Source organism: Grus americana, chromosome 1 (genome assembly GCF_028858705.1).
Source record: "Grus americana isolate bGruAme1 chromosome 1, bGruAme1.mat, whole genome shotgun sequence".
In the NCBI taxonomy this organism is placed as follows: Eukaryota; Metazoa; Chordata; class Aves; order Gruiformes; family Gruidae; genus Grus; species Grus americana.
In genome coordinates this window covers 70,098,522-70,120,369 of record NC_072852.1, presented here as the reverse complement: position 1 = coordinate 70,120,369, position 21,848 = coordinate 70,098,522, and the positions used below count along the sequence as shown (strand labels likewise).

The following is a 21,848-nucleotide window of genomic DNA, read 5'->3' as shown; positions in this document are numbered from 1 at the left end:
GGCTAGACCACAGCCTTTTCTGAGGGTAAAAAAAAAAAAAAGGGCAGAAAAGCAAAATAGCACTAACATCCATCTGTCTTAAAGGTGCAAGTAAGGACCTTCCCTGTGATGAGAATACTTTGAAATGTGAGTGCATATCAACTGACCTAAGGTCATGTAGCTGCATGCTGTTAGTGTTTCCATCCATTAAAGACAAACAAACCCTCCCGAAGGCTTTGAAAACCATTATCCACGATTGCCAGGAAGGGAAAGGATATAGGAAGGTGCAGATGTGCAGAAATTCTGGAACAACTACTCTTAAAAAACACTTCAGGTAAAGTCCTGAAATATGAGAAACTGTCTGAATGAGATTTTTCCTACTAGCACTTTTTAATCACTGGGTTTTCCTAAACGGCTTTTCTCTTTAGAATAAATCAACTTGCTGGAGCCACTTCACTAATCTGAGATTAATTCCATTCAAATCTGGCATCCTTCCCAAACCCAGTAATCTAAAGCTCAGCCACCTTTAGCATAGTTCTACCTTCAAGACCCAGCTCATCGGCTGTGAGCTGCCTCTGTGATGTATTTTTAAACGAAACTCTCTCAGCTTGCCATGACTCAGGAACATTGGGTACCATGAATTGAAGATTTCCACACGGAAATGCAGCACAAAGAAATCTTGATTGCTCATTCTATCCATGTTCCTATATAGCTACAAAATCCAATATGCATTAGCTATTTTATAAAAATAAATTAGTATCTACTGACGTTTCAGTATGAAGTGCTCCCCAATGACTTATCTGCTAAATAACCCTCTGAAATTTAAGAGGAAAAAAACGTATACCATTTCCAGCAGTCACTAGAGTATGAAGATAACATTAAAAAGATGAGCCTCTCAGGCACAGTATTTCTTGTTACGAGTGTTTGCTTCTAAATGCAATTCTGTACGTACGTTAACAGGAAAGAACATACAAACAAAACCTCACCATATAGCAACATATTAGCATCTTAACACACAGTGTACGAAAACCTGTTATAATTTGACATCTGAGGACCTCTTCCAATTTCAATGGCAATCCAACAAACGAGACAGGCAAAGAACTGGAACAGACTGCCTGGGGAAACCGTGGAGTCCAATCACATAGGTCTTTAATGTCAACATCCGAAATGAATGGGTAAAAGTCAGTTCTGCCTCAGGACAGAGGGGTGACGTAGATGACTGCTCAAGATCCCTTTCCAACTATATGGTCCTGACCTCCTGCTTTTTTTGGGGCATTCCTTTCCTCCTAGCAACCCCTCTTACCTTTCACTCCTATGAGTATCACACTTAGAAATAAGCTTTGAATAAAGTATGAAAATTAAACATTGTCTTCTTACCCATCCTCCTTGTTGAATGATATAGTCTGCAGAATAGTCTTCTAGATATGTCACCCCAAAGTTCACAAGCGCGCTCAGTGGTTCCTGGCCTCGTCTGGTTAATTCCATCAGAAATTGCTGTAGCAGAACCAGGGGTACCAAGACCTTCAAAAAACAAGAATTGTGAATAAATACAGAAAGCATTACTACTGTGTAGGTAAAACAGAAGAATTCATGTGCTCCACAGAAAAGGCCTGAATCTACAAGTCCAAAGATATCACGGACTATACACTTCATTTTTGTGAAGACACAAGGCAGAAACACAATACAATTCAGTAAAAAAGAAGCACGTAATCTGCTAAGCCAAACACCACAGCTGAACTTGAGAGTTTCACAAATGGGACTGCAGCGCTTTCTTCAGCCCCATTTTTTTCCAGCACAAGATTCAGGTAAAGAAGCAGAACAGGTTGAGAACTTGCTACCCCAGAGGTGGAAAGATGCAACATTATATATAGTTTGAAGGGTTATGCACCCACATTGTATTTAAACAGCAAACTCATACACATTCTCGAATAGATGCACTGCACTGGACAGTCTCTTTAGAAATTCACACTTGGCTTTCAGACGGGACAGAAACAAACAACTCCTGCCAGCAGCACATTACAGACACGTTTAAAATGACAAACACAAACCACTCTCCATGTTAAACTCTCTCTCCTACACCAAATTTAACACATCCATTCCTCCTTCCAAACCTTTTGTCTTTTAACTGAACGTTCAGCCTTAACCCAAATGTGAATTGCTCTGGAAGATGTAGCACTCTGTGAACCCACCTCCTTCATATTACAGAGTTCTAGACACTTCCTTATGAAATTATGTTTTTGTTTGCCTAAACGACATGCAGTTGAACTTTTAAACTCTAACTTTATTCTCTCAGAGCACGCAAGTGGCCCTCTGGGCAAAGTTTATATGCAGCACTTTGTCAAGTTCAGGAAACTGGTATGAATTTAAGTCATTACCATCTGAAAAAGCGCTATTATGATACAAGAGAAAAATATTTGTAAGTTTTACTGCACCTAGTTTGTGACAAGTGCATTGCGTATCTATTCACTGTGCAAATAAGAACGTTGCTTCCCAGCTGCGCAAGGTCGATGCAGGCTAATTCTATCGCTTCAGACTCAACTCCAAATGCCTCCTTCCTTTCCCAGTCTCCTCCTCCTTCAGCCTGACTTTCTTTTCTGTAAATATCCTCCATTACTGTTCCCAGAAATCACACCTTAGGATGCAAAGCTGGAGGAAGATTACTAGGAAAAGTAGGCTGGGTTTGAGATTTGTACTAAATTAATGGTGGGAGTCACACTGAGATGGACGACTGGAAACAGATGGGGCTGTAAAAATGCTTGTAATCTGATAAATTTAAGATGTTCCAGTTGATTAACAAGTGAGAGAGTCCAATACTATGACAGACAGGTTATAGTACTGTTCTTCTGGGAAAAACAGTTAATCAGTGTAGTCACTTAACTAGGAACGAGATGGTGCTTGAATTTTAAAAGCTTTGAGGTTCTTTGAGTTTCTCATAATTAATCTCAACTCAGAGGCAGAAGGGGTGGAAGCTTACAGTGCACAAACATAAGGAGCAGGTCAAAGCGAAGTTAAGTGTCGGAAGAAACTTCAGTCTTTTTGGATCAAAGAAAAAAAAAACCATGCTGTCAAGAGTAGGCATCTTTCAGAGGCTTTGGGCGCACCCACATAACTCTACAACAGCATGAACACTGAGATCTCAAAATATTTGACATTTACTTTAAGATGATGGCAAAAGAAACAACAGCAGAAGAGGCTGCTTAGGAAATGAACGGAGCTCAAATGTTGGCATACTGAACATCGCTGCTGCCATCTTCCTTTGCCAACTTAAATATCTAATCCATCCACTCCTCCCAAATTCAGCAAGCCTCTGAAGGTCTCAGGAGCAAGGGACCAAATTCAAACCCTAATATCCAGTCCCATGTATACCAACAAACACCACCTGGTTTTCCTTTCCCGCTGAAATTATTGACACTACCTTTGAGACCAGCAGGAACAGGAACAGGTTTGCATGACACTGTCCCTAAATTTATGAAAGGAACTACCTTCACAGTACTTCATAAAGGTTAACAATAGCTTTCAGTACATCAGAATAACTATGGGAATGGTGATGAGATTTAACTGACCAAAGTAAAAATATAGCCTTAGCAATTCAAAGCAACTGCAATTCCCTCCACCAGTACACCTGGGAAGAAATGCTAGGGGCTATTTGTATTTTAAGTGAAGAAAAACATACACAATATCAAGCATAGCACGCCAGAAAATAGTTGTCTGAAGAAAACTTCTAGGGAATCTTTTAAGAGAAAAAAAAATTTACTATCAGAAGATTTCTGATGAATATTGTAAATGAAAGATTTCTGTCAATTATACTATTGCAATCCCATAGTACAATATTACAAACTTAAATATATGCAAAAAAAAAAAAATTGCAAAGAAAGTTCAGAGCCTTTGAAGAAGCTATATCCAAAGTAATGGCCACTTTTGTGTGCCTTTTGCCTAATTCAACATGAAATTCATCTAATTCTTTACATGATTTTATTCTTACATTTTTGTTGTATTATTCTTTGGCTCCATTAATCAGTAAAAATGGGACATTAAGATGACTGCTAACCTACTTACCAGTTCAGTTGACTCTCAATATCAGTATTTGTTATCATTTTATCTGATGCACAATAGTAGGATTATGTATTTTGGAGTATGTATATAATATTTAATTTTAAGCAAAGAGCATAAAAACTCAACGGTGGAGTATTTCAATTTTTTATTACATTTATCTTATCACAGAAACATAATTTCCCCTAAGTTTGAGGTGGTTTGGGTTTTGTTTTAATGAGACTCTTATTTCAAATACAAGGTGAAGACTCCTTTTCTTTACAGGATTCAACATCATGCCTATTATTTTCACATTGCAATTTCTGAGAAATACATGAAATAATTTTTTTTCCCAATTTTTTTTTAATTGAGAAACAGCACTTCTAATACCTGTGGGTAAACTTTGCTTCTGTGGGATGTTAATGGAAGAACTGATGTTCCTATGTATTAGTTCACCCTGCGGTATTTCCTCATTCAGATCAATATTCATGTTTTAGTAACTGAAAATATTCCTTTACATCCCATGTGTTAGTCAGTTAACCAAACCTCTTCAGCAGTTCAAACATATCATTGCGCTCTGGAAAAGATCCATATTGTTAAATGGAAAAAAATAATAGTTGTATTCTTTCTGCTCATGTTTGTATAATGAACAAGCTCTTTCAAAAATGGCATGACTAAAAAGGACACCTTCCCAATTGTAAACCAGACAGATCAAGCCTTTGGCCACATTCAACCTCCAACCAGCTAGCCAGCTAGGTAATCCAGTACCTCCCAGAAGTATATGCTTACCTGTATGCCGTGTTTCATACACATGACATCAAGGAAGATTTGCAAAGACTACTTTAAGTCTGCTTTGTGCCACCGGCCTTTAAGTGATCAGCGTGGCTCTCTGAGTGCATCACTTTTAATATATTAAATAGGTGGGGCTTTTATACATACATATGTATAATAATACATACCTACAGCAGCAAGGGCTCAGAAATTTAAAGTGAGATTTTATATACTAGTTCCTACTGACTGAAAGCAAAAAAAGTATCTTGCTGTGCAAGATGCCACTACTGAGCACAACAAATACAGCTTACATGTAACTGAAGACACATTTTATCTACTAGCTTCAGTTGTTTTATTTCTTCTAGTCTGGATCAAACCACAAGCCTTGATCACATGGAATTCTGTCTATGGGAAGGTATTTCCACATTTTTAATCCTCTGACATCTGCCACAGCTACTGCGCTTCTTCAATTTCTGCTCCACCCAAGAAACTATAGGATGTGTAACAGCCGTGAGCATGTAACGGGGAGTGATTTATTATTCTGTTTGGCTAGCTCAGCTAGTTGTATGTTTTCTTATTATTTAGTCATAAAAGGGAGTAAGCTTCAGTTCTCCTGACAGAGTCAATTTAAGTATACCTCCTTCAGATTTTCACAAACTTGAGGCCAGTACAGCCTCATTTCGCTGCTGTATGCCTGCTAATTAGAACTAACACTGTGTCTATTTATAGCCACTTTTTAAAATTATTTTTCCAACAGCAGCTTCTTTAGAGTGAAAATTAAGCTCGGTTGAGGTTGGAGTAAATATATCTAGATCTCTTCTGTTATAAAATACGATTCTGATTAAGATCACGAAAGAATTTAAAAGGAAATGAAACCTACACAAATGTATTCCATCTCCTCAAAACAAGTATTATTAGAGGAACTGCCAGGCATTCCTGAAGCATCAAGCTACCACGAAAATGATACAAACAGATGCTGCATTATTCTACAAAATTTCCATTCTGGTTTGCTTGTGGGCTATAAGTTTTGTAGCAACAAATGCTACTGGTAAACAAACGTGATGACAAAGACATCTTCTGGATGATATTCTCAATCACAAGCTGACGGGGACCAAAAGCCACTAGCCACAGGGGCTGCACAAATGTAGCAGCAATAAAGGCTGAATCACAAACCCCCAAACACGGCTGATCCATCTACCCAGGGCTGAATCTTCAAGAGGGGTGTACCAATAGCATTTGGAGACATAATAGGCAACTCACAAGCTCCATCCACCCCCTCCCTTGCCAGCTGAGCCACAATGACTGGTTTTATGCTTGTTTTTAGTTTTCACCAACTGAAAAGTAAAATGTGCTCATTTAAGCCACCTTCTTGATAATCAGATTTCATGGTTGTTTAAATTAAAATGCTCTGAATCACAAGATGATAAACTGAAAGCATGCACACACCAATTATAACAGCTGGTGCCCTGGGCAGTAACTTGTCAAGTGATGTTTAATAAACTGCTTTAAAAGTGCCCACACCCTTGGTTAGAAGATCAGTTTCTGAAGTAAGCAGGGGAATTTAGTTAAGGAAAAGTATTTCTGGAAAAAACAATGTAAAGAGGGGGAAAAAAATCTTGTTCTATTTTAAATTTAAGACTAAATTTTAACACTCAATTTGTGATTAAATTTGCAGATACTTACTTCATTCTTTTTCGGATGCCCACTGAATCCATCAGAGAATAATTAAGATGATGAATTTGAATGATTAATGAAAGATAAATCTGTGAACAGTAATTCTACTCATTCTACATTAAAACTATTATAAGAGAGTTCACTTACAGATTTGCATTTTATTTTAAAAAGAAGCTTCATCTAATTTGAGATAACTACTCCTGAAACCAGGTAGGCACACCATCCTTATGTTTTCTGAACATATTGTGAAGATACTATCAATTTTTATTTTCACCATGTTCAGCACTTTTTTTTACGTATATTTTGAACCTAAGATGGGAGCAAAGAAACAGTAGAGAAATAGTATGAAAACATCTGTCTCAGATTTCATTACAGAACTGCTAAAGAAATAATTCTCTCTTGGGAATTCAAAAAAGTTCAATGATTTTTTTTTTTAAAAAATGTCAAACAACAACTCTAACTTTTCGTTTTACCATAATAAAGGAAGATTGACCTAACAATTCCATTAGATAACGTCTGGCTAAATTATCTAAAAACTACATATTATGTCCACAGCTACCATTTTGAGAGTGAAAGTTACTTCATACTAAAAACAACTGGGCTCTTTTTATTCTTGGTCCTCTACGAATCATAACTGTACCTAGTAAAAACACTATGGACATCAAATAGATGCGAAAGATATCAAAGTGAAAGTCACTTATTTGGTACCTTGTTCCACCCACTGGCATGAGCAGCTGTCTCTTGTGTGCGCTCTCGATATTCTTGATATGTCACCGGCCTGCAGAAGTTAAACCAACACTGAAAGTTATAAAAGGAAACAAAAGAACAAGAATAAAATAAAATTCTCAGTTTCCAGAGAACAAAATATTTTCACATGTATTACAGCAAATAATTTTCAAGAGCTAACAGGTCTCACATTTCCGGACATAAAACACCAGCACCAGACAGGGTCAGGAAGGCATCACCTTCTCCCAGTTTCACAATTTCATATAATTGGTTATGTGAATTTCATAATAATTTGATGCTCTACAACTTAATGGACATTAAATAAGTAGGTTCTCTGATATGCTACCAAAAATTCTAAGTTCTTGCATATAATTTTTTATAATCTAAGACTTTAGAGATAAAAAAATTCTACTAAGAAATTAATCTGTGAGATAGAGGCCAATGCAGAGTAAAATTTTTATAAACAATGTAGGCTATGAACCAACACAGACTGCTTGACCACATTAACACTGTGTTAGAGTTGAAGCCTTTATTTGCAAGAAATAGCACTTTTGATCACAAAAAAACCTTCATATTTCTGCAGATAACTGTTTTAGATTGATCACATCTCTACGTCTCTGAATGGGGATGATGAAATTCCTCTCTTCCATACTCCTTCCTCCATGATGATATAGTATCTTAGAGTCAGTAACAATAACGACTTTCTGCCAACTGACAGCAGAAGATGTACTGCTTCAAAAGTGTTTGTCCTGAGCCAGATCATGGCAAAAGGCAAGTTCAGACTTTAGTTTAAATGGAAATAGTGGTAACTGCTATTGGACAGAAGACTGCTTATTGAACTCCAAAAATCTGTCTTGGTCTAACAGCCTACTGTACCACAACATACTTGTTTATATGCATATAAGAGGACAGGAAAATATAAGCAAAGTAAGTATTGCATCAGATAGCACTACTGTAGCAAACATGGGTAAAAGAACAGAGTTAAAGCACACTGGGGAAAACATAATTTGGATTTGTCATTTTAAGTGCATTCTCTTCTTTGGCACGTTAGTTCCTTTAAAACACAAACCCAAATCAATCAGTGGGATGAGAAAAGCAACAACAGCTGCAGAAAGGATATTATCAAGAGATTAAACAGTAGCTCTAGTTTGCCTTATAAAAAGGCATGTGTGTCAACATGTTTTCACAAGCATTTCAGACTTTATATGTATGTATGTACATACATATATAAATAAAAAACCAAACTTAGAATGCAAATATTTCCCTACAGAAAACACAAGAAGCCTAGAACATCAGGCTACTAACAAGCTAAAACCACTTAATTTTCAAAGACTTCATCTGAGGAACTTTCCAAAAACAATTATCTACAACCTTTAAGACATTTAAACTTAAAATGCTATTATTTCAATTTACCATTTTAGACACACAAAAAAGATGGGTTGCAAAGCTTACTGTTAATTTTCCAACTTGTTGCCAGTCTGGTTTTTTAGTATTTTTAGTGTAGTGAGGTATTTATCAAAACTTCAGCTCTTTAGAAGATACCAAGTACAAGTTTTTAAGGCCACATGACACAAATGCCTGGCTTGTAAAGACAGATAAGCTTCTGCTATTTCTGGAGGAACACACTAGCATATCTTCTGCCACTTAAGGAGAAACGTGTACCCCACATACTCTTTTCTGTGGGTAAATAATTATTAGTTTACACAATACTGAACTTAATTTTTGACCCTATAGAAACTCCATATAGAAGCAGACAGTATATATATTAGTTTCTGAAAGTTAAATGCCAAGTTAACAGAGTGTACTTTTCCCTTGGATGGAAAATGAGATAACCACATTCATCTGTCTGGTCAGATGTTACTTGGCACCTTTGCTGTGAAATCCAAGTCAGTCATAGAATCATAGGATGGTTTGGGTTAGAAGGGACCTTTGAAGACCATGGGCAGGGATATCTTTCACTACATCAGGTTGCCCAAAGCCCTGACCTACCTGACCTTCAACAGCCATTTTTAAATTTTATTGGTCATAAAGAGTCAAGCCTTAGTTGTTGACTAGGGAACTAGTTAAGGAATAGATGGGCTAGTTAAGGAATCACAGAATGGTTGAGGTTGAAAGGCACTGCTGGAGAACATCCTGACCAACCTCCCTGGCTCAAGTAGGGTCTCCTACACCAGGCTGCCTAGACAGCTTTGAATATCTCCAAGGATGGAGACTCTACAACCCCTCTGGGCAACCTGTGCCAGTGCTCAGTCACCCTCACAGTAAAAACATGTTTCCTGATGCTCAGATGGAATGACTTCCAAATTCATAATCTTCCAGAAGTCTGCCATAAAGGGTATTACCTTCACGAGGGCATGAGATCCCTCTCCAATGCTTGGATGGAAGGCTTAAGTCCCATGCATCAGAAAGTTTTAGGTACTGATTTCTAGTCTTCCAGTACCTTGTTGTTCAAACAGTTTGTGAACAGCTATGCAAACTCTGAAAGAGTAGCACTAGAAATTTTCGGTTTCTTTTGAGCCATGCTATTTAAATCAATCCACAAAACAGACTCAGATAGCTATTTGCTAATGCTGCATTTATGTAACTGTCCCTAAAGTAGCACCTTCCAACTACAAATACATTTTGGAGGTCACTCAGAACAGCCAGAAGTAGTTCATGTGGATCCATTAAAATCAGGCTCGTAATTTGTAATAGAAAACCAAGCAACCACAACAATTTTACCAATTTGCAAAAGACATTAATCAAGATACTAGCATCCCACGTACAATGTGCTATTTAAACAATAAGCTTAAACAGGCAGGACAGCTCTTAAGGCACCAAGGTTAGCCCAGCGGCCCACATGTGCTTCAGATGTGTACCTGAATGGTAGACATCTAAGTACCGTCCTTCCAAGGAAACTCTCCTACTCATCTTGAGCCAGACTACCAACAAACCTTCAGCTCCACTCTTAACTATAAGGTAAAATAAGTTAATCTGGCTACAGCCCAGAACTCATGAAATTGGCAATGGCAATTGGCAGCTGCCAGCTGCTAGTTTCACCAGCAACTCAAATTAGTCTCAGAAGTTCAATGACAAAAGCTTAGAAAAAAATTTAGAACTTATATTACTGTAAAGAGCAAATACCACAAAGAAGTATTTGCACATTACAACACAAAACAAAAAAACAGCCAGATAAAGGAACACTGAAAAAGAAAGAAATGCAATACAAAATGTAGTCCCATCTTTAGCATTTCAGCAGCAGTCACAATGCAAAAGTAAATACCTTCTCCTTTGAGAAAGCAAATGGAAACTCACTTGCTAAGCAAACTCTGCAGTGCTTTGTGCAGATGTTCTTTCAATTCCTGGGACACTTTCTCCCCCAAATGAGCCAGGCAGTCTTCTATTGAGCTCTCTGGATTGGCAGGACTGAACACTGGGGAAGTGTGGCAGTCAAATCCCGTAGTGGTAAATGCTGAGAGAAAAAAGTATACAAAATAAAATAGATTCATATAAGAATCAACAGTCTTAGATTTCTTATCCCACCAGCTAACACAGTTTACATGAGGGATGAAGAAATCACAACTCTATAGTCAAAGCATGCTATGAACAAATTGTAGTAAAATAAGTATAGTCCAAATATATTCTGGAAGCGGTACTTACAAGCCATAGATGACTTTGAGCTACACCTCCCCTCCAGCTCTTATTTCACAACTAACCAGCATCCTAACCAGCAAGTTAGCTGAATGTGCAGCTAGTCTCCATTTTAAGGCGATGCCAACCCTGATGGAGCAGCAAGACAGCCACTTTTCCATGGTAAAATTTGCCTGCATGTGGACATATCTGCAGCAGTATTAGAGTATCATTTTTTAAAATAATATTTTGTTCATCTAACCTGTTCCTTCTCAGTTAAAAACTTCTAAGAAAGATCTATATGGATGAATGTAAACAGATCTAGAGCCTTTCTACTTCAGATATCCAATTTGCAACATACATGCAAAGCAAATGTTGATTCCAAACCATCCCTTACTGGGAGTCTTATAAAAGCCCCATCTACAGGTCAAAGCATGTAAAAAAAAAATAAACCTGGTGGAAGTGAGAAATCTGATGGTTTAAGTCCACACTCCTCTGAATGTTAGCTGCTGAGGAATGACTTCACTTCTGTCATCAACTGGAGCAGCTCAAGAGCTGCTTACATTTCATTATTTATAGTAGCCTATTAAATGTCATTCAATTGTTTGCTTTGGCTAGACTCCACCACTCCAAACGGTAACATTTAACTATTTGACTTCACGTGACAATGTGTAGAAATCTTGTGGGGGGAGGACGGTAAAGAGCTTCAATGCGTCCAAAAATCTCTTTAACTAGAGTGCCTGTTACAAATTAACCACCATTATAGTGCATAGAGATTATCGATTGAAATGGGAAAATCTGAAGAGCACCTTCCAAGATTTCTTCATCAAGATGTTTTAGCTCCTCTTCTATTTCTATTTTAATCTTCTCCAAAGCCTCTTTCTCCAAAGCATGTTGTGCTGTAAGCTGTTGTTGAGTCCCTAAAAGAAACCAGAGAAATTATTCAAATATGGTATTTCAAATAAGGTAGATAATGGACCATGATATTGAAATATTAACTATAAAGGAATTCAGGGTGAAAGTTTTATTTCAGACAGCAACATAAAAAGTATGATCCGTTAAGGGCACTTATTACAAAAGTTTTATTATATGAACCCAGAAACACATAAACTTCCAGTCCTATTGAAGATAGAATAGGTGCTTGAAATATGAATATATTAAAAAAATTAGAACTGTAAAGCCACAAACAGAATACATATAACAGCTTTAAAAACAAACATCTTAAATTTAAGACCAAAATCAAACCAAGGCACATAAACAAGCAGCCATTAAAACTAATATACTCATTATCAAACTACACCAAAACAAAGCAGACGTAGGCATAAGCTTGGGTTTGAGTAGCAAAATATAAAATTGATATTGATGCCTGCAAAATCTACGAAAATACTCAGAGCAACTATGTAATGACATCAGTGAAGAGTCCCGAAATCTATTAACTGTGCATCACTTCACTGTTCATGAGGAGTCTACAGGCCACAATGAAATAATTTAAGACTGGCTTCACAAGTAACAATAGACAAAGGACCCCACAATTGTCAGTCAATTGTCAATTCTCATCAAGTCATTTAGGAATCTGAAATGGCTGCATATCCCTAGAAATACACATGCCATGGTTTGAGATGACGAATACATATTCCGTGTGCTGACTCTAGATATTTGGTAACAAGAAATTGTTTCAGCCAGATCATTCCAGATTACATAGACTCGCAATCGTCTTAATTTGTTTTGCTACAGCAAAACAGAGACACAAAACTGTTTCCAAGCAAGCCAAGTTATTTAAAACATTTGAATATTTAAGGAACTGCCTGCTGAATGTCAACCTTTCCAATATAAGGCTGTACGGCAAGGTAACAACTCAAGTAACTGGTTTATGGGATGGGTACTAATGGAAAGACTAGATGTCTGGGACAGAGTTCCAACTCAAAACTCTTGCTATGTATCTGCTTTTTCTTTGGGTTTGCTCATCTTTATTCCTTCCATCAGCTTTCAAGCATGTCTTCAAATCCCATTCTTAAAGCACACTACAAAAACTGTTCCATTAACTGCTGCTTTATTTTCACCAAACATCAGTGAATCAACAGCCTACCACTGAAATTTTCTTCTTTCTTTCAGTTTCTCAAAATGTCCTACTTAGAGATAAAATGGACCTCTGTTATATCCACACAAATATAAAAGTGAATTTTGTATCAACTTACTCTTGAATAAAAAAAAAAAAAACAAATAAAATTGACCACAAAACTTCCCTTTGCTAAGCAATGCCCCTTCCAGCCATTTTCTTCCATAAGTTATGGGTGAATTATCACTCCTCATTAGCCCTGCACGCTGCTACTTTCAACAGTATCAGCGAGGGGGCTACCCAAAACACATTTTCTTAGCTCTCTTACTTCTGAATATTCCTTAGAATTCTTTTTTGGGACTTCACGTTCTCTCATGCCCATGATTTAAAGACCACCTCCTGGCCAACCTTCTGATTACGTTGCCCATGTCCACTGTTTCTTACTCATGCACCCAAATACTGATGACTCTCCAACCTATCTCACCCTTTCTGCACCTACACTGACTGCCTACAGCACTACCTTGGCATCTAGACATTGTTCTGCTCTACAAATGTTCTTCACTCAGTAGAAGAAAATAAAAAGGGAAAAGATTTACATCTGTAACATTGGTATCACCTGACCATTTCTTCCGCATCACTTCTATTTCATAGCGAAATCTTCAGGTAAGTCCTGCAACACCCAGTGTAGCTTTCTAGCATGTCTTCATTCTTGTTTTGATGACACTAAATCATAATTTGCTGGCCTTATGAACAACTGCCTATTTTCTTTGGTTCATCTCTATTTAAATCTCCTTGAACTCACTTTAAGTGTTGTATTGCCTTCCTCTTTCCTTCATAATCGACACATAGTATCAGTAGGTTTCATATCAGAGTGTGTGAAAACCATAAAAGCAACAATACTAGTTAACACACACACAGATGTGTAGTAAAGTACACTGTGCTTTTTCTGTATTTAAAAAAACACTAGGAAATAAGCTTGCAAGGTTTCCTATATTTGAAAAGTTAATTTAAAAATCCACAGAATCAACCCACTGAATGTGTGCTAATGCTTAAAAACCTCAGCACTCAATAGATATCTGTGAGACAAAATCCTTCTAAACCAATGTACAAGTCAGTGTAAAACGTTTACATTTATTTATGTGAGCAGTTTAAAGGAACGGATAGTCACTTTAATTCCATTTTACTTAACCACACAGATCATCATCACTATGTTGAGAATAACTTTATTTAGCTTCTTAAATCCCTTCTCAAACAGTCTCGCTTTGCCACTTTGAACAATAAATTCCAGAGAGGAGCAAACCGTTCCTCCTTTTGGTTAATGAACAGACACTCACTAATGCCTTGTCAGTCCCTTCAAGGTTGCCTCTTTGAACGACCAAACCGCTGCTTCACAGTCAAGCGCAACAAGTATATGCAAGTACAAACTCTTCTTTTAACCTGTGCTTCACCCTGTATATGGAAGGGATGAGGGTATTCAGAAGAGCACCCATTCTCACGAGACTAATGTGATGATGATCACACATGACAAGCTGTCATACTTGATAATAAGTCACCTGGAAAACAGAAGGAAGAGAAATTCCATTGCTGCCAGCATACAAAAAAGCTGTTTAGATAATCAGTGCTGCAGTCAATGGTTTCCATCTCGCAACACCCACAACTTTGCAGCAGCTGCTGATTCCAATAGCACCTGACTATTCAGTTGTGCAAAACATCAAAACCCTACCCCTCCCAGAGCAGTGACTTTGCCCTGTTTATTCCCCTAATTATCAATGGACTTCAGCTTTCTGCATCTCCTGTATGTTGACCGCTACCAACAAAAGTTGCACCCCATGTTGGAGAACAGCATATTCCAATAGCAAAGGTCCTAAGAGAGTGGTATCTTTTCCTTCTTTAGATGACTTCCAAGTCAGGTTGCAAATAGGTAGAATAAAACAGTAAAAATAGCTTCTAGTAGATGAGAACATATTTTCACTGTTTAACAACACAAATGGTCACATCAGAAGTGGTACTTGTAAGATCCATAAACACTGAATGTTTTCCTATGCTAAAAAACCTGGGTTTGCCTACTACAGGCTTTTGGTAAATTGACTCTGAAAGGCCTCTTCCCAACCCAAAGACAAAACACACCTCCGTTACACGGTCTTACACAAAGAAGCTAGTGTATTCTACTTTTTATTCATGGAATAAATGTTCCCTTTTGCACGTGCGTGTTCTTGTTAAGATTTTGTTTTTCAGGTATTTGGAGGTAACCTGCAAAGTAGGGGAAAATGTATTCTAAAAGTCCATCAAGCCCCGCATCACTGACAATCAGACAGTATTATGACTACTAAACAAATGTGATACTTCAGTAAAACTGCACCGATAAGGCCATTCCAGAAGTTTAGTAACATTACAAGACTAACCTGTTTCTCAGGTTAGATCCCAGGAGGAGGAGGGATGGGAAGTCATTCATCAGAGCTAGAGAGCCTGCACATCTGATTCTACAGTGTTAGTGTCAAACTATGGCTAACAAGAGACAACAGCAACTATAAGGAGAGACTGAAAATGTGTTATGCCTCTTCAGTTCAAGTGAATGCATAGTCAATGAAAGCCTTTGATGCCACAGATTGCTGTCCCCCCTTTTTTTTTCTTTCATGCTTCTAAGTTTGATCTAACAACATCTGTTTTCAAGTTCTACTTCTGTAGAGTCAATATTGACTTCAAAATTTACTTTCAGCATGATTCTAGTATGTAACATCTCAGACTTTTTTAAAACAATGAGAATAAGTAAGCATCTAAAATTTCTGCAAGCACTGAGAAGTGACAAAAATATAAGAAATCTCTTTATAAGCATATTCATGTTTCCTTTAATGAAAAGTATATCCATTATCCCAGCAAACTTCAGAACACAGACTGCCATACGTAGATGTAGCCCTTGATTTGAGAAATGTTTAAAAGCAGCTCTTTATAAACCATAAGAAGGCTCAGCTTAGAAGAAACTAAAGAAGTTCAAAATATTAAGAACCAAAGAGAGACAAGACATTGCCAACTAATAGTCAAATTTTTTTGTGGGCAGCAAGGATGCCTAAGTGGGAATTCACATTCTTGGAGGGACCACCTCTTTCTACTCCAAGTCATACCCCCAAACCTCCCCTTTCCTTGCCTCAGTTCAGGAAATAACTCCCTCGTTACCACGAACTGGATTGGTCTGACTTACAAGGTGTACCTTTTCAGCCTGTGATCTTTCAGCCAAAGTAGGCATGTTTTGCCTTAAGAGAAAAGTTTCTAAGGAATGAGTTATTCATCTAAGCTAAAAAACACCTCAAAAACTCCTTCATTTCCTACAGACCAATAGTAGGTACTATGAAGAGTAAGTGAAGATATGGGGATGCAGTATGAAGAAAACCAAGATACTCTGCAACAGCCACTCCAAGTGTCACCTGATTACAGAAAATCTTGCAATGACAGGTATCCAACCCACAACGGTCAAAACCATATAAAACAGGTACTACTGGTAGATTTGGGATGGCCACTAAAGAGCCTTGAGCTTACCCACAATGTATGAAACCTGACCATCTCTGCCTATCCGTACATGTATTTCCTGAAATGTGACAGAATTCACTTCTAACTGAAGCAAGTGAACAAATAAACGTAAACCCCATTTCTCTCTAAACCCCATTTCTCTAGAAACCACTAAAATGCCTTGATCACTGACTATATACAACACTTCATGCAGCAATCCCAAACCAGATAATAAATGGTCAAAAGAACACTGTGCACAATAATTCGATTAAAATACTGTGGATAGCATGCACCTCAGGGAACCTGTAAAACTGTCAAAACCTTGTTCACCTCTTGAGTAATCTATGCCACCATGCAGTAGCAGCATTGGTTATAAATCTTCCAGACTCTATGTGAGCTAAGGGATTATTTCAGATTTCTCATTCTGTCAAGGAAAACACAGAAGAACTACTTTCCTTCAGAATCTTTGTTACAGCCACAGGCTCATGGGATGGGGTCAAACCGTGGGGATGTAGATTTAAAAAACAGAAATACACTAAAAGTTACCCTTTGATGAAACACAAAGAAGCATTTATAATACAAATATATTGAATCACAAAAACAAAGTACTTTGACTCAAAAAGTAAGTAGTACTAATAACTGCAGCAACCTGGAAACTTCTATAATGAGCATGAACTTCAAGGGGAAAAATGTAGAAATGTTTTCCAGTACTTGGTATTTATTTCCTGTGTATGAACCAGTAGTTATAGATATTACAAGAGTTCCGAAAAAAATACTAAAGCATCTCTCCAGAATCTAATGAACAGATAACTGAGAGCTTCCACACATTTTAAATAATTGTGCTCATCTGTTGCCTCAAACCACATGAATTTACACAGATTGTGTCTTATGGTGTGTGTTTTATTGGATTTATCCAAGCAATCTGTATTATTCACCTACCTGAAAACCAACCAAAACTAACAGAATTTACTGCTAGAGGACTTTGCTTTATTTAAAGTGAAGTGAGTGCTATGCAGAATCACTATTCTGCCAAAACGGTAATAGGAACAATCTCTCAAACTACTGCCACGTTACGTTTGCTGGATTTTCCTCTGGAGACCCTGAAATCAACTAGAGAATACTATAGAGCTGTGATGTTAAAAGATTGGTTTGTCCAATAAAACTGGCTTTTCTTCAAGAGCCTGGAATACTGCGGATGGTCCTCTCTTCAGTCCCTGCACTGAAGAGAAACTATCTAAATAAAGCTTTCAAAGTAGTAATCAGATGTTGACTTAGATCGGCCTTCTTTGCTTGAAGCCAGAAGTGTTTTTAGCTCTTGTAATTGAAGCCATCTTTCTTGCAACAAAATCAAGACCAACCAAGAGATCCAAAAGGAAATACAGTGAAGTAATTTTCTGTGTAATTTGTCTGAGTTTTCACTAAATAAAATCCCTCTGAAAACCATCGATCTGGTAAAGCATATTATGTCTGCAAAAAATGAGATGTTTTAACATGAAATCTAACAAATATCTTAAAGATTTGCTCTTATCTTTTTGAATAAAAAGACATACATGAGTAAAAGAACTTGCTGATACAAAATGCAGGAAAGCAGAGGTTTGGGGGAGATGACCACTGGAGGAAAGGGAGGGGAATGGACAAAAGCATTCAATTTCTCCTACCAGTTCTAGCAGAGATAAAATAGTACAACTCCTTTTGGGAAAGATGGCTTTTTTGGTTGTTATTTTGACCTATCAGATACATTCTCTGGTTTAACTGGAGTGTTGAAACTTCACTGAAACATGGGAGACTGCTGTAGAAGGAGTCTCAAGGGAAGTACAGAAATACTAACTACACCTAGCGTGCCTTATTTCCCCATGTTCTGTATACATGCGATGGAAAGGGAGAAGGTCCTCCAGCGGGTGACAGAAGGTGAATGTAATCAGGGTCCTGCTCTGAACTGCCCTCTAGAGGAGTCCCTCACTCTCCCATACCGAAGAAGATGAAGGAGGTTAACACAGTGAGGACAAAGCCAGCCTTTCTGGATACTCGCCTTATATTGTAATATGATACAGAAATCAGACAAAGAGTAAGGACTTATTTGGATCTAAGAAAAATATATGAAGAGAAAGTACCAGATACCAGAGTCAATGCCTCATATGAATGAAACACATAAAATTGAGAAGTGTTCTGCAACTAAAATAGAAACAGGCAAAAGCCAAACTTCATTGTTTCAATTGTTTCCCATGAAAGGTCTGTCAGCACAGTAACCAAATTAAAGCAAAATAAGATTAAGTGACAGGTACTTTGTATCAGAGTCCTCTCAATTCATAAATCAACGGTGTTCAACCACAGAGGGTAGAAAGACTACTGACCAGCATTTTAAAGTACCACAAAAGCCATCAATGAAAAGAAGTTAGGATCAGTCAAGATATTGTATCAATGGTTCGTGATGCTGCTTGAAAAAACACACTGACAAGCACGATGTAATGCCATCCTGTTATCTCTCACATGTTTTCCTTACAAAAACCCAGAAGTTTCCTCTTCGTGATGGGATTCTACACAACAACTCTTCATTTTCATTTACTGGCTTTCACATCTCTTTTGTTCCAACCAGGTTTCTCAGACCACACTTGTTACTGTAACACCCAGCTACCTCCCAGCAGTGCATTAGGCGCTGCAGGTAATACCCATTACAGGCTGCTGCTTCTCTCGCTGCCTCCCTAGGGGAGAACATAGAGCCTATAGACCAGAGTGCTTTGGTACAGCTCTCCGCAAGCAGGCATCAGTCACATGCTAGACAACAAGGAGACACAGACTGCGTATATAACCTACTTAATATTCAAAGAAGATGCATACAGTACTTCAAAATAACACAGGGCTGTTACCACACATACCCTGGGAGTGCAGTTGAAACAACTGCTCAGTTACAAGCAACGAGAGAAATAGGAGAAAGAATTATAAAGAAATAGGAGAAAGGATTTTTATAAAGTAACTGTCAGACAAAGGAAAGCTGTTGGAAGTGCGGAAAGCAGAAAAGCACCAGGAAAAGTGAGTTAGGAAAGAATGAAACAAATCCTGAACCAGAAGGATGAAGTGTTTGCCCTTAGTTCAGTAGGAGCCTGAAGTCCATCCAAAGCATTACAGAACAGAATGAGAAATAACATGGCAGATTAGAAGTAAGGGAAAATTATTTTATCCAGAACCTTTGATCAGAAAGCAGTAAAAACACTGAAAAAGAGATCTAATTTCAGTGAAAGATGACCAGGGAAGGAGAAGTTGTATTCACTGTCTGGTTTTGGGAGGGAGGGTTGGGGAAATGCAGGAGAATTTCCTGTTTAGAAGGGAAGGTTTAGAGCAATAGGGCTGAAAGAACAGATTTGAAAAACATTAATGCTTTGGAGTATTTTAATAGCAAATCCAACTACACCCTGCTGTCACACATGCTAACATATCTAAATAATATCTGAAAAGTAGACTTAACAGTTATCTTTATTCAGGAGCTTGAAAGTCCTCTTAACTGACTACATTTTTATTTAAGCATTTGTAGCTTCCTCTTTATTCAGTTTTAATTCAAATATTTGTTAGAGGTTTCAGTAATAATCATAGAATCATAGATTCATAGAATGGTTTGGGTTGAAAGGGACCTCAAAGATCATCTAGTTCCAACCCCCCTGCCATGGGCAGGGACACCCTCCACTAGACCAGGTTGCCCAAAGCCCCATCCAACCTGGCCTTAAACACTTCCAGGGATGGGGCATCCACAACCTCTCTGGGCAACCTGTTCCAGTGCCTCACCACTCTAACAGTAGAGTTATAACTTTTTTTAAAAAGTTGTAACTTTCTAACATCTAATTTTCCCTTCCAACCCAAACCATTCTATGATTCTATGAATTTAAATCGACCCTCCTTCAGCTTAAGGCCATTACCCCTTGTCCTGTCACTACACTCCCTGATAAACAGTCCCTCACCATCTTTCCTGTAGGCCCCTTCAGGTACTGGTAAGCCACAATTAGATCTCCCCAGAGCCTTCTCTTCTCCAGGCTGAACAATCCCAACTCTCTCAGCCTGTCCTCATAGGAGAGGTGCTCCAGCCCTCTGATCAGCTTCGTGGCCCTCCTCTGGACTCTCTCCAACAGCTCCATGTCTCTCCTGTACTGGGAACCCCAGAGCTGGATGCAGTACTCCAGGTCGGGTCTCATGAGAGCGGAGTAGAGGGGCAGGATCACCTCCCTCAACCTGCAGGTCAGACTTCTTTTGATGCACCCCAGGATACAGTTGGCTTTCTGGGCTGCAAGCGCACATTGCCAGCTCATGTTGAGCTTCTTGTCCACCAAGACCCTCAAGTCCTTCTCCTCAGGGCTGATTTCAATCCATTCCTCACCCAGCCTGTAGTTGTGCTTGAAATTGTGCCAACCCACGTGCAGGACCTTGCACTTGGCCTTGTTGAACTTCACATGGTTCGCATGGGCCCACCTCTCAAACCTGTCCAGGTCCCCCTGGATGGCATCCATTCCCTCCAGTGTGTCGATCACACCACACAGCTTGGTGTCATCGGCAAACTTGCTGAGGGTGCGCTCGATCCCACTGTCCATGTCGCCAACAAAGATGTTAAATAAATTCAATTTTATAAATGATATATAACCAGCATATGCTATATGCTTTAGTGGCAAACTGATAAAATTACTTCTGTCATGTTTGATGCTATCTTTTCAGGAATTTCTCATTTCATGACAGGTGAGTTCAGTAAATGACAGAGTATGCATTCTTAAGTGCTTGTTCAAGAAAAAAAAGATTCTGAAGTCTGTCTTTTGTTTTGTTTTGTTTTTAATACGGCTTTCATCAAAATAAGTTCTGAATCACAGGAACTAGTAGTGACTGAAACTCATTAAGAGCTAACAAGCCACCAAAACAATCTTGACAAATGCCATTGTTTAAGTGCACGCTACCACAAAATAAAGGAAGTTTTATAACCTAGGTTTATGTGAAACACAATCTATCAAACTTCTTTTATTCTGCCTCCTATTTACTTATTTAACCTCCCATATGCATGAACGTCTTCTGGAAGACTCTGACTCCACGCAGTCCTTGACGTCTTAAAAATAAATGAATAAATGCAGCATAGGCCATGCTAAGCCTCACATCTCCGCACTACCACTGACTGACAACAACAGAAGCGTTAACAGAATAGGGCAAAACTATTTAGCACATCAGATTGCTCAAGTCATCGCTTAGAGTTTATGCCAGTAAACACCACCTCATCCCTGCTTACTTCCACCTGCCTCCCAAAAAAAGCAAGCACAGGCTCAAATTCTCAAGATGGCTCAGTGAAGATAATATACATTCATCCCTCCTAACCTTTAGACAGCTACTAAAACCACTTATTTACTTCATAAACACCAATCAGCCCTGGCATAGCTCAAATTAAAACAGTAATCTAAATACAAACAGCTTTTACTTGATCATCATCTCTTCCCATTATTTTAAATGAATAAAATAAGAGATGCATTACACTGAACATCAGGCT

General features: G+C 38.2%; 1 protein-coding gene across 2 annotated transcripts in view; it reads right to left on the bottom strand.

Annotated features, from left to right (window-relative positions):
* The window catches only part of BCL2L13 (BCL2 like 13), a 46,474-nt gene that overhangs the window by 17,732 nt on the left and 6,894 nt on the right, over window positions 1–21,848 (bottom strand). For both annotated transcript variants that reach the window (XM_054821798.1, XM_054821807.1), the window contains exons 3-6: window positions 11,598–11,708; window positions 10,474–10,630; window positions 7,162–7,231; window positions 1,357–1,500 (exon numbers count right to left, since the gene is read on the bottom strand). In XM_054821798.1, the coding sequence (XP_054677773.1) occupies window positions 1,357–1,500; window positions 7,162–7,231; window positions 10,474–10,630; window positions 11,598–11,708 (482 nt within the window). The remainder of the gene's footprint in view (window positions 1–1,356; window positions 1,501–7,161; window positions 7,232–10,473; window positions 10,631–11,597; window positions 11,709–21,848) is intronic.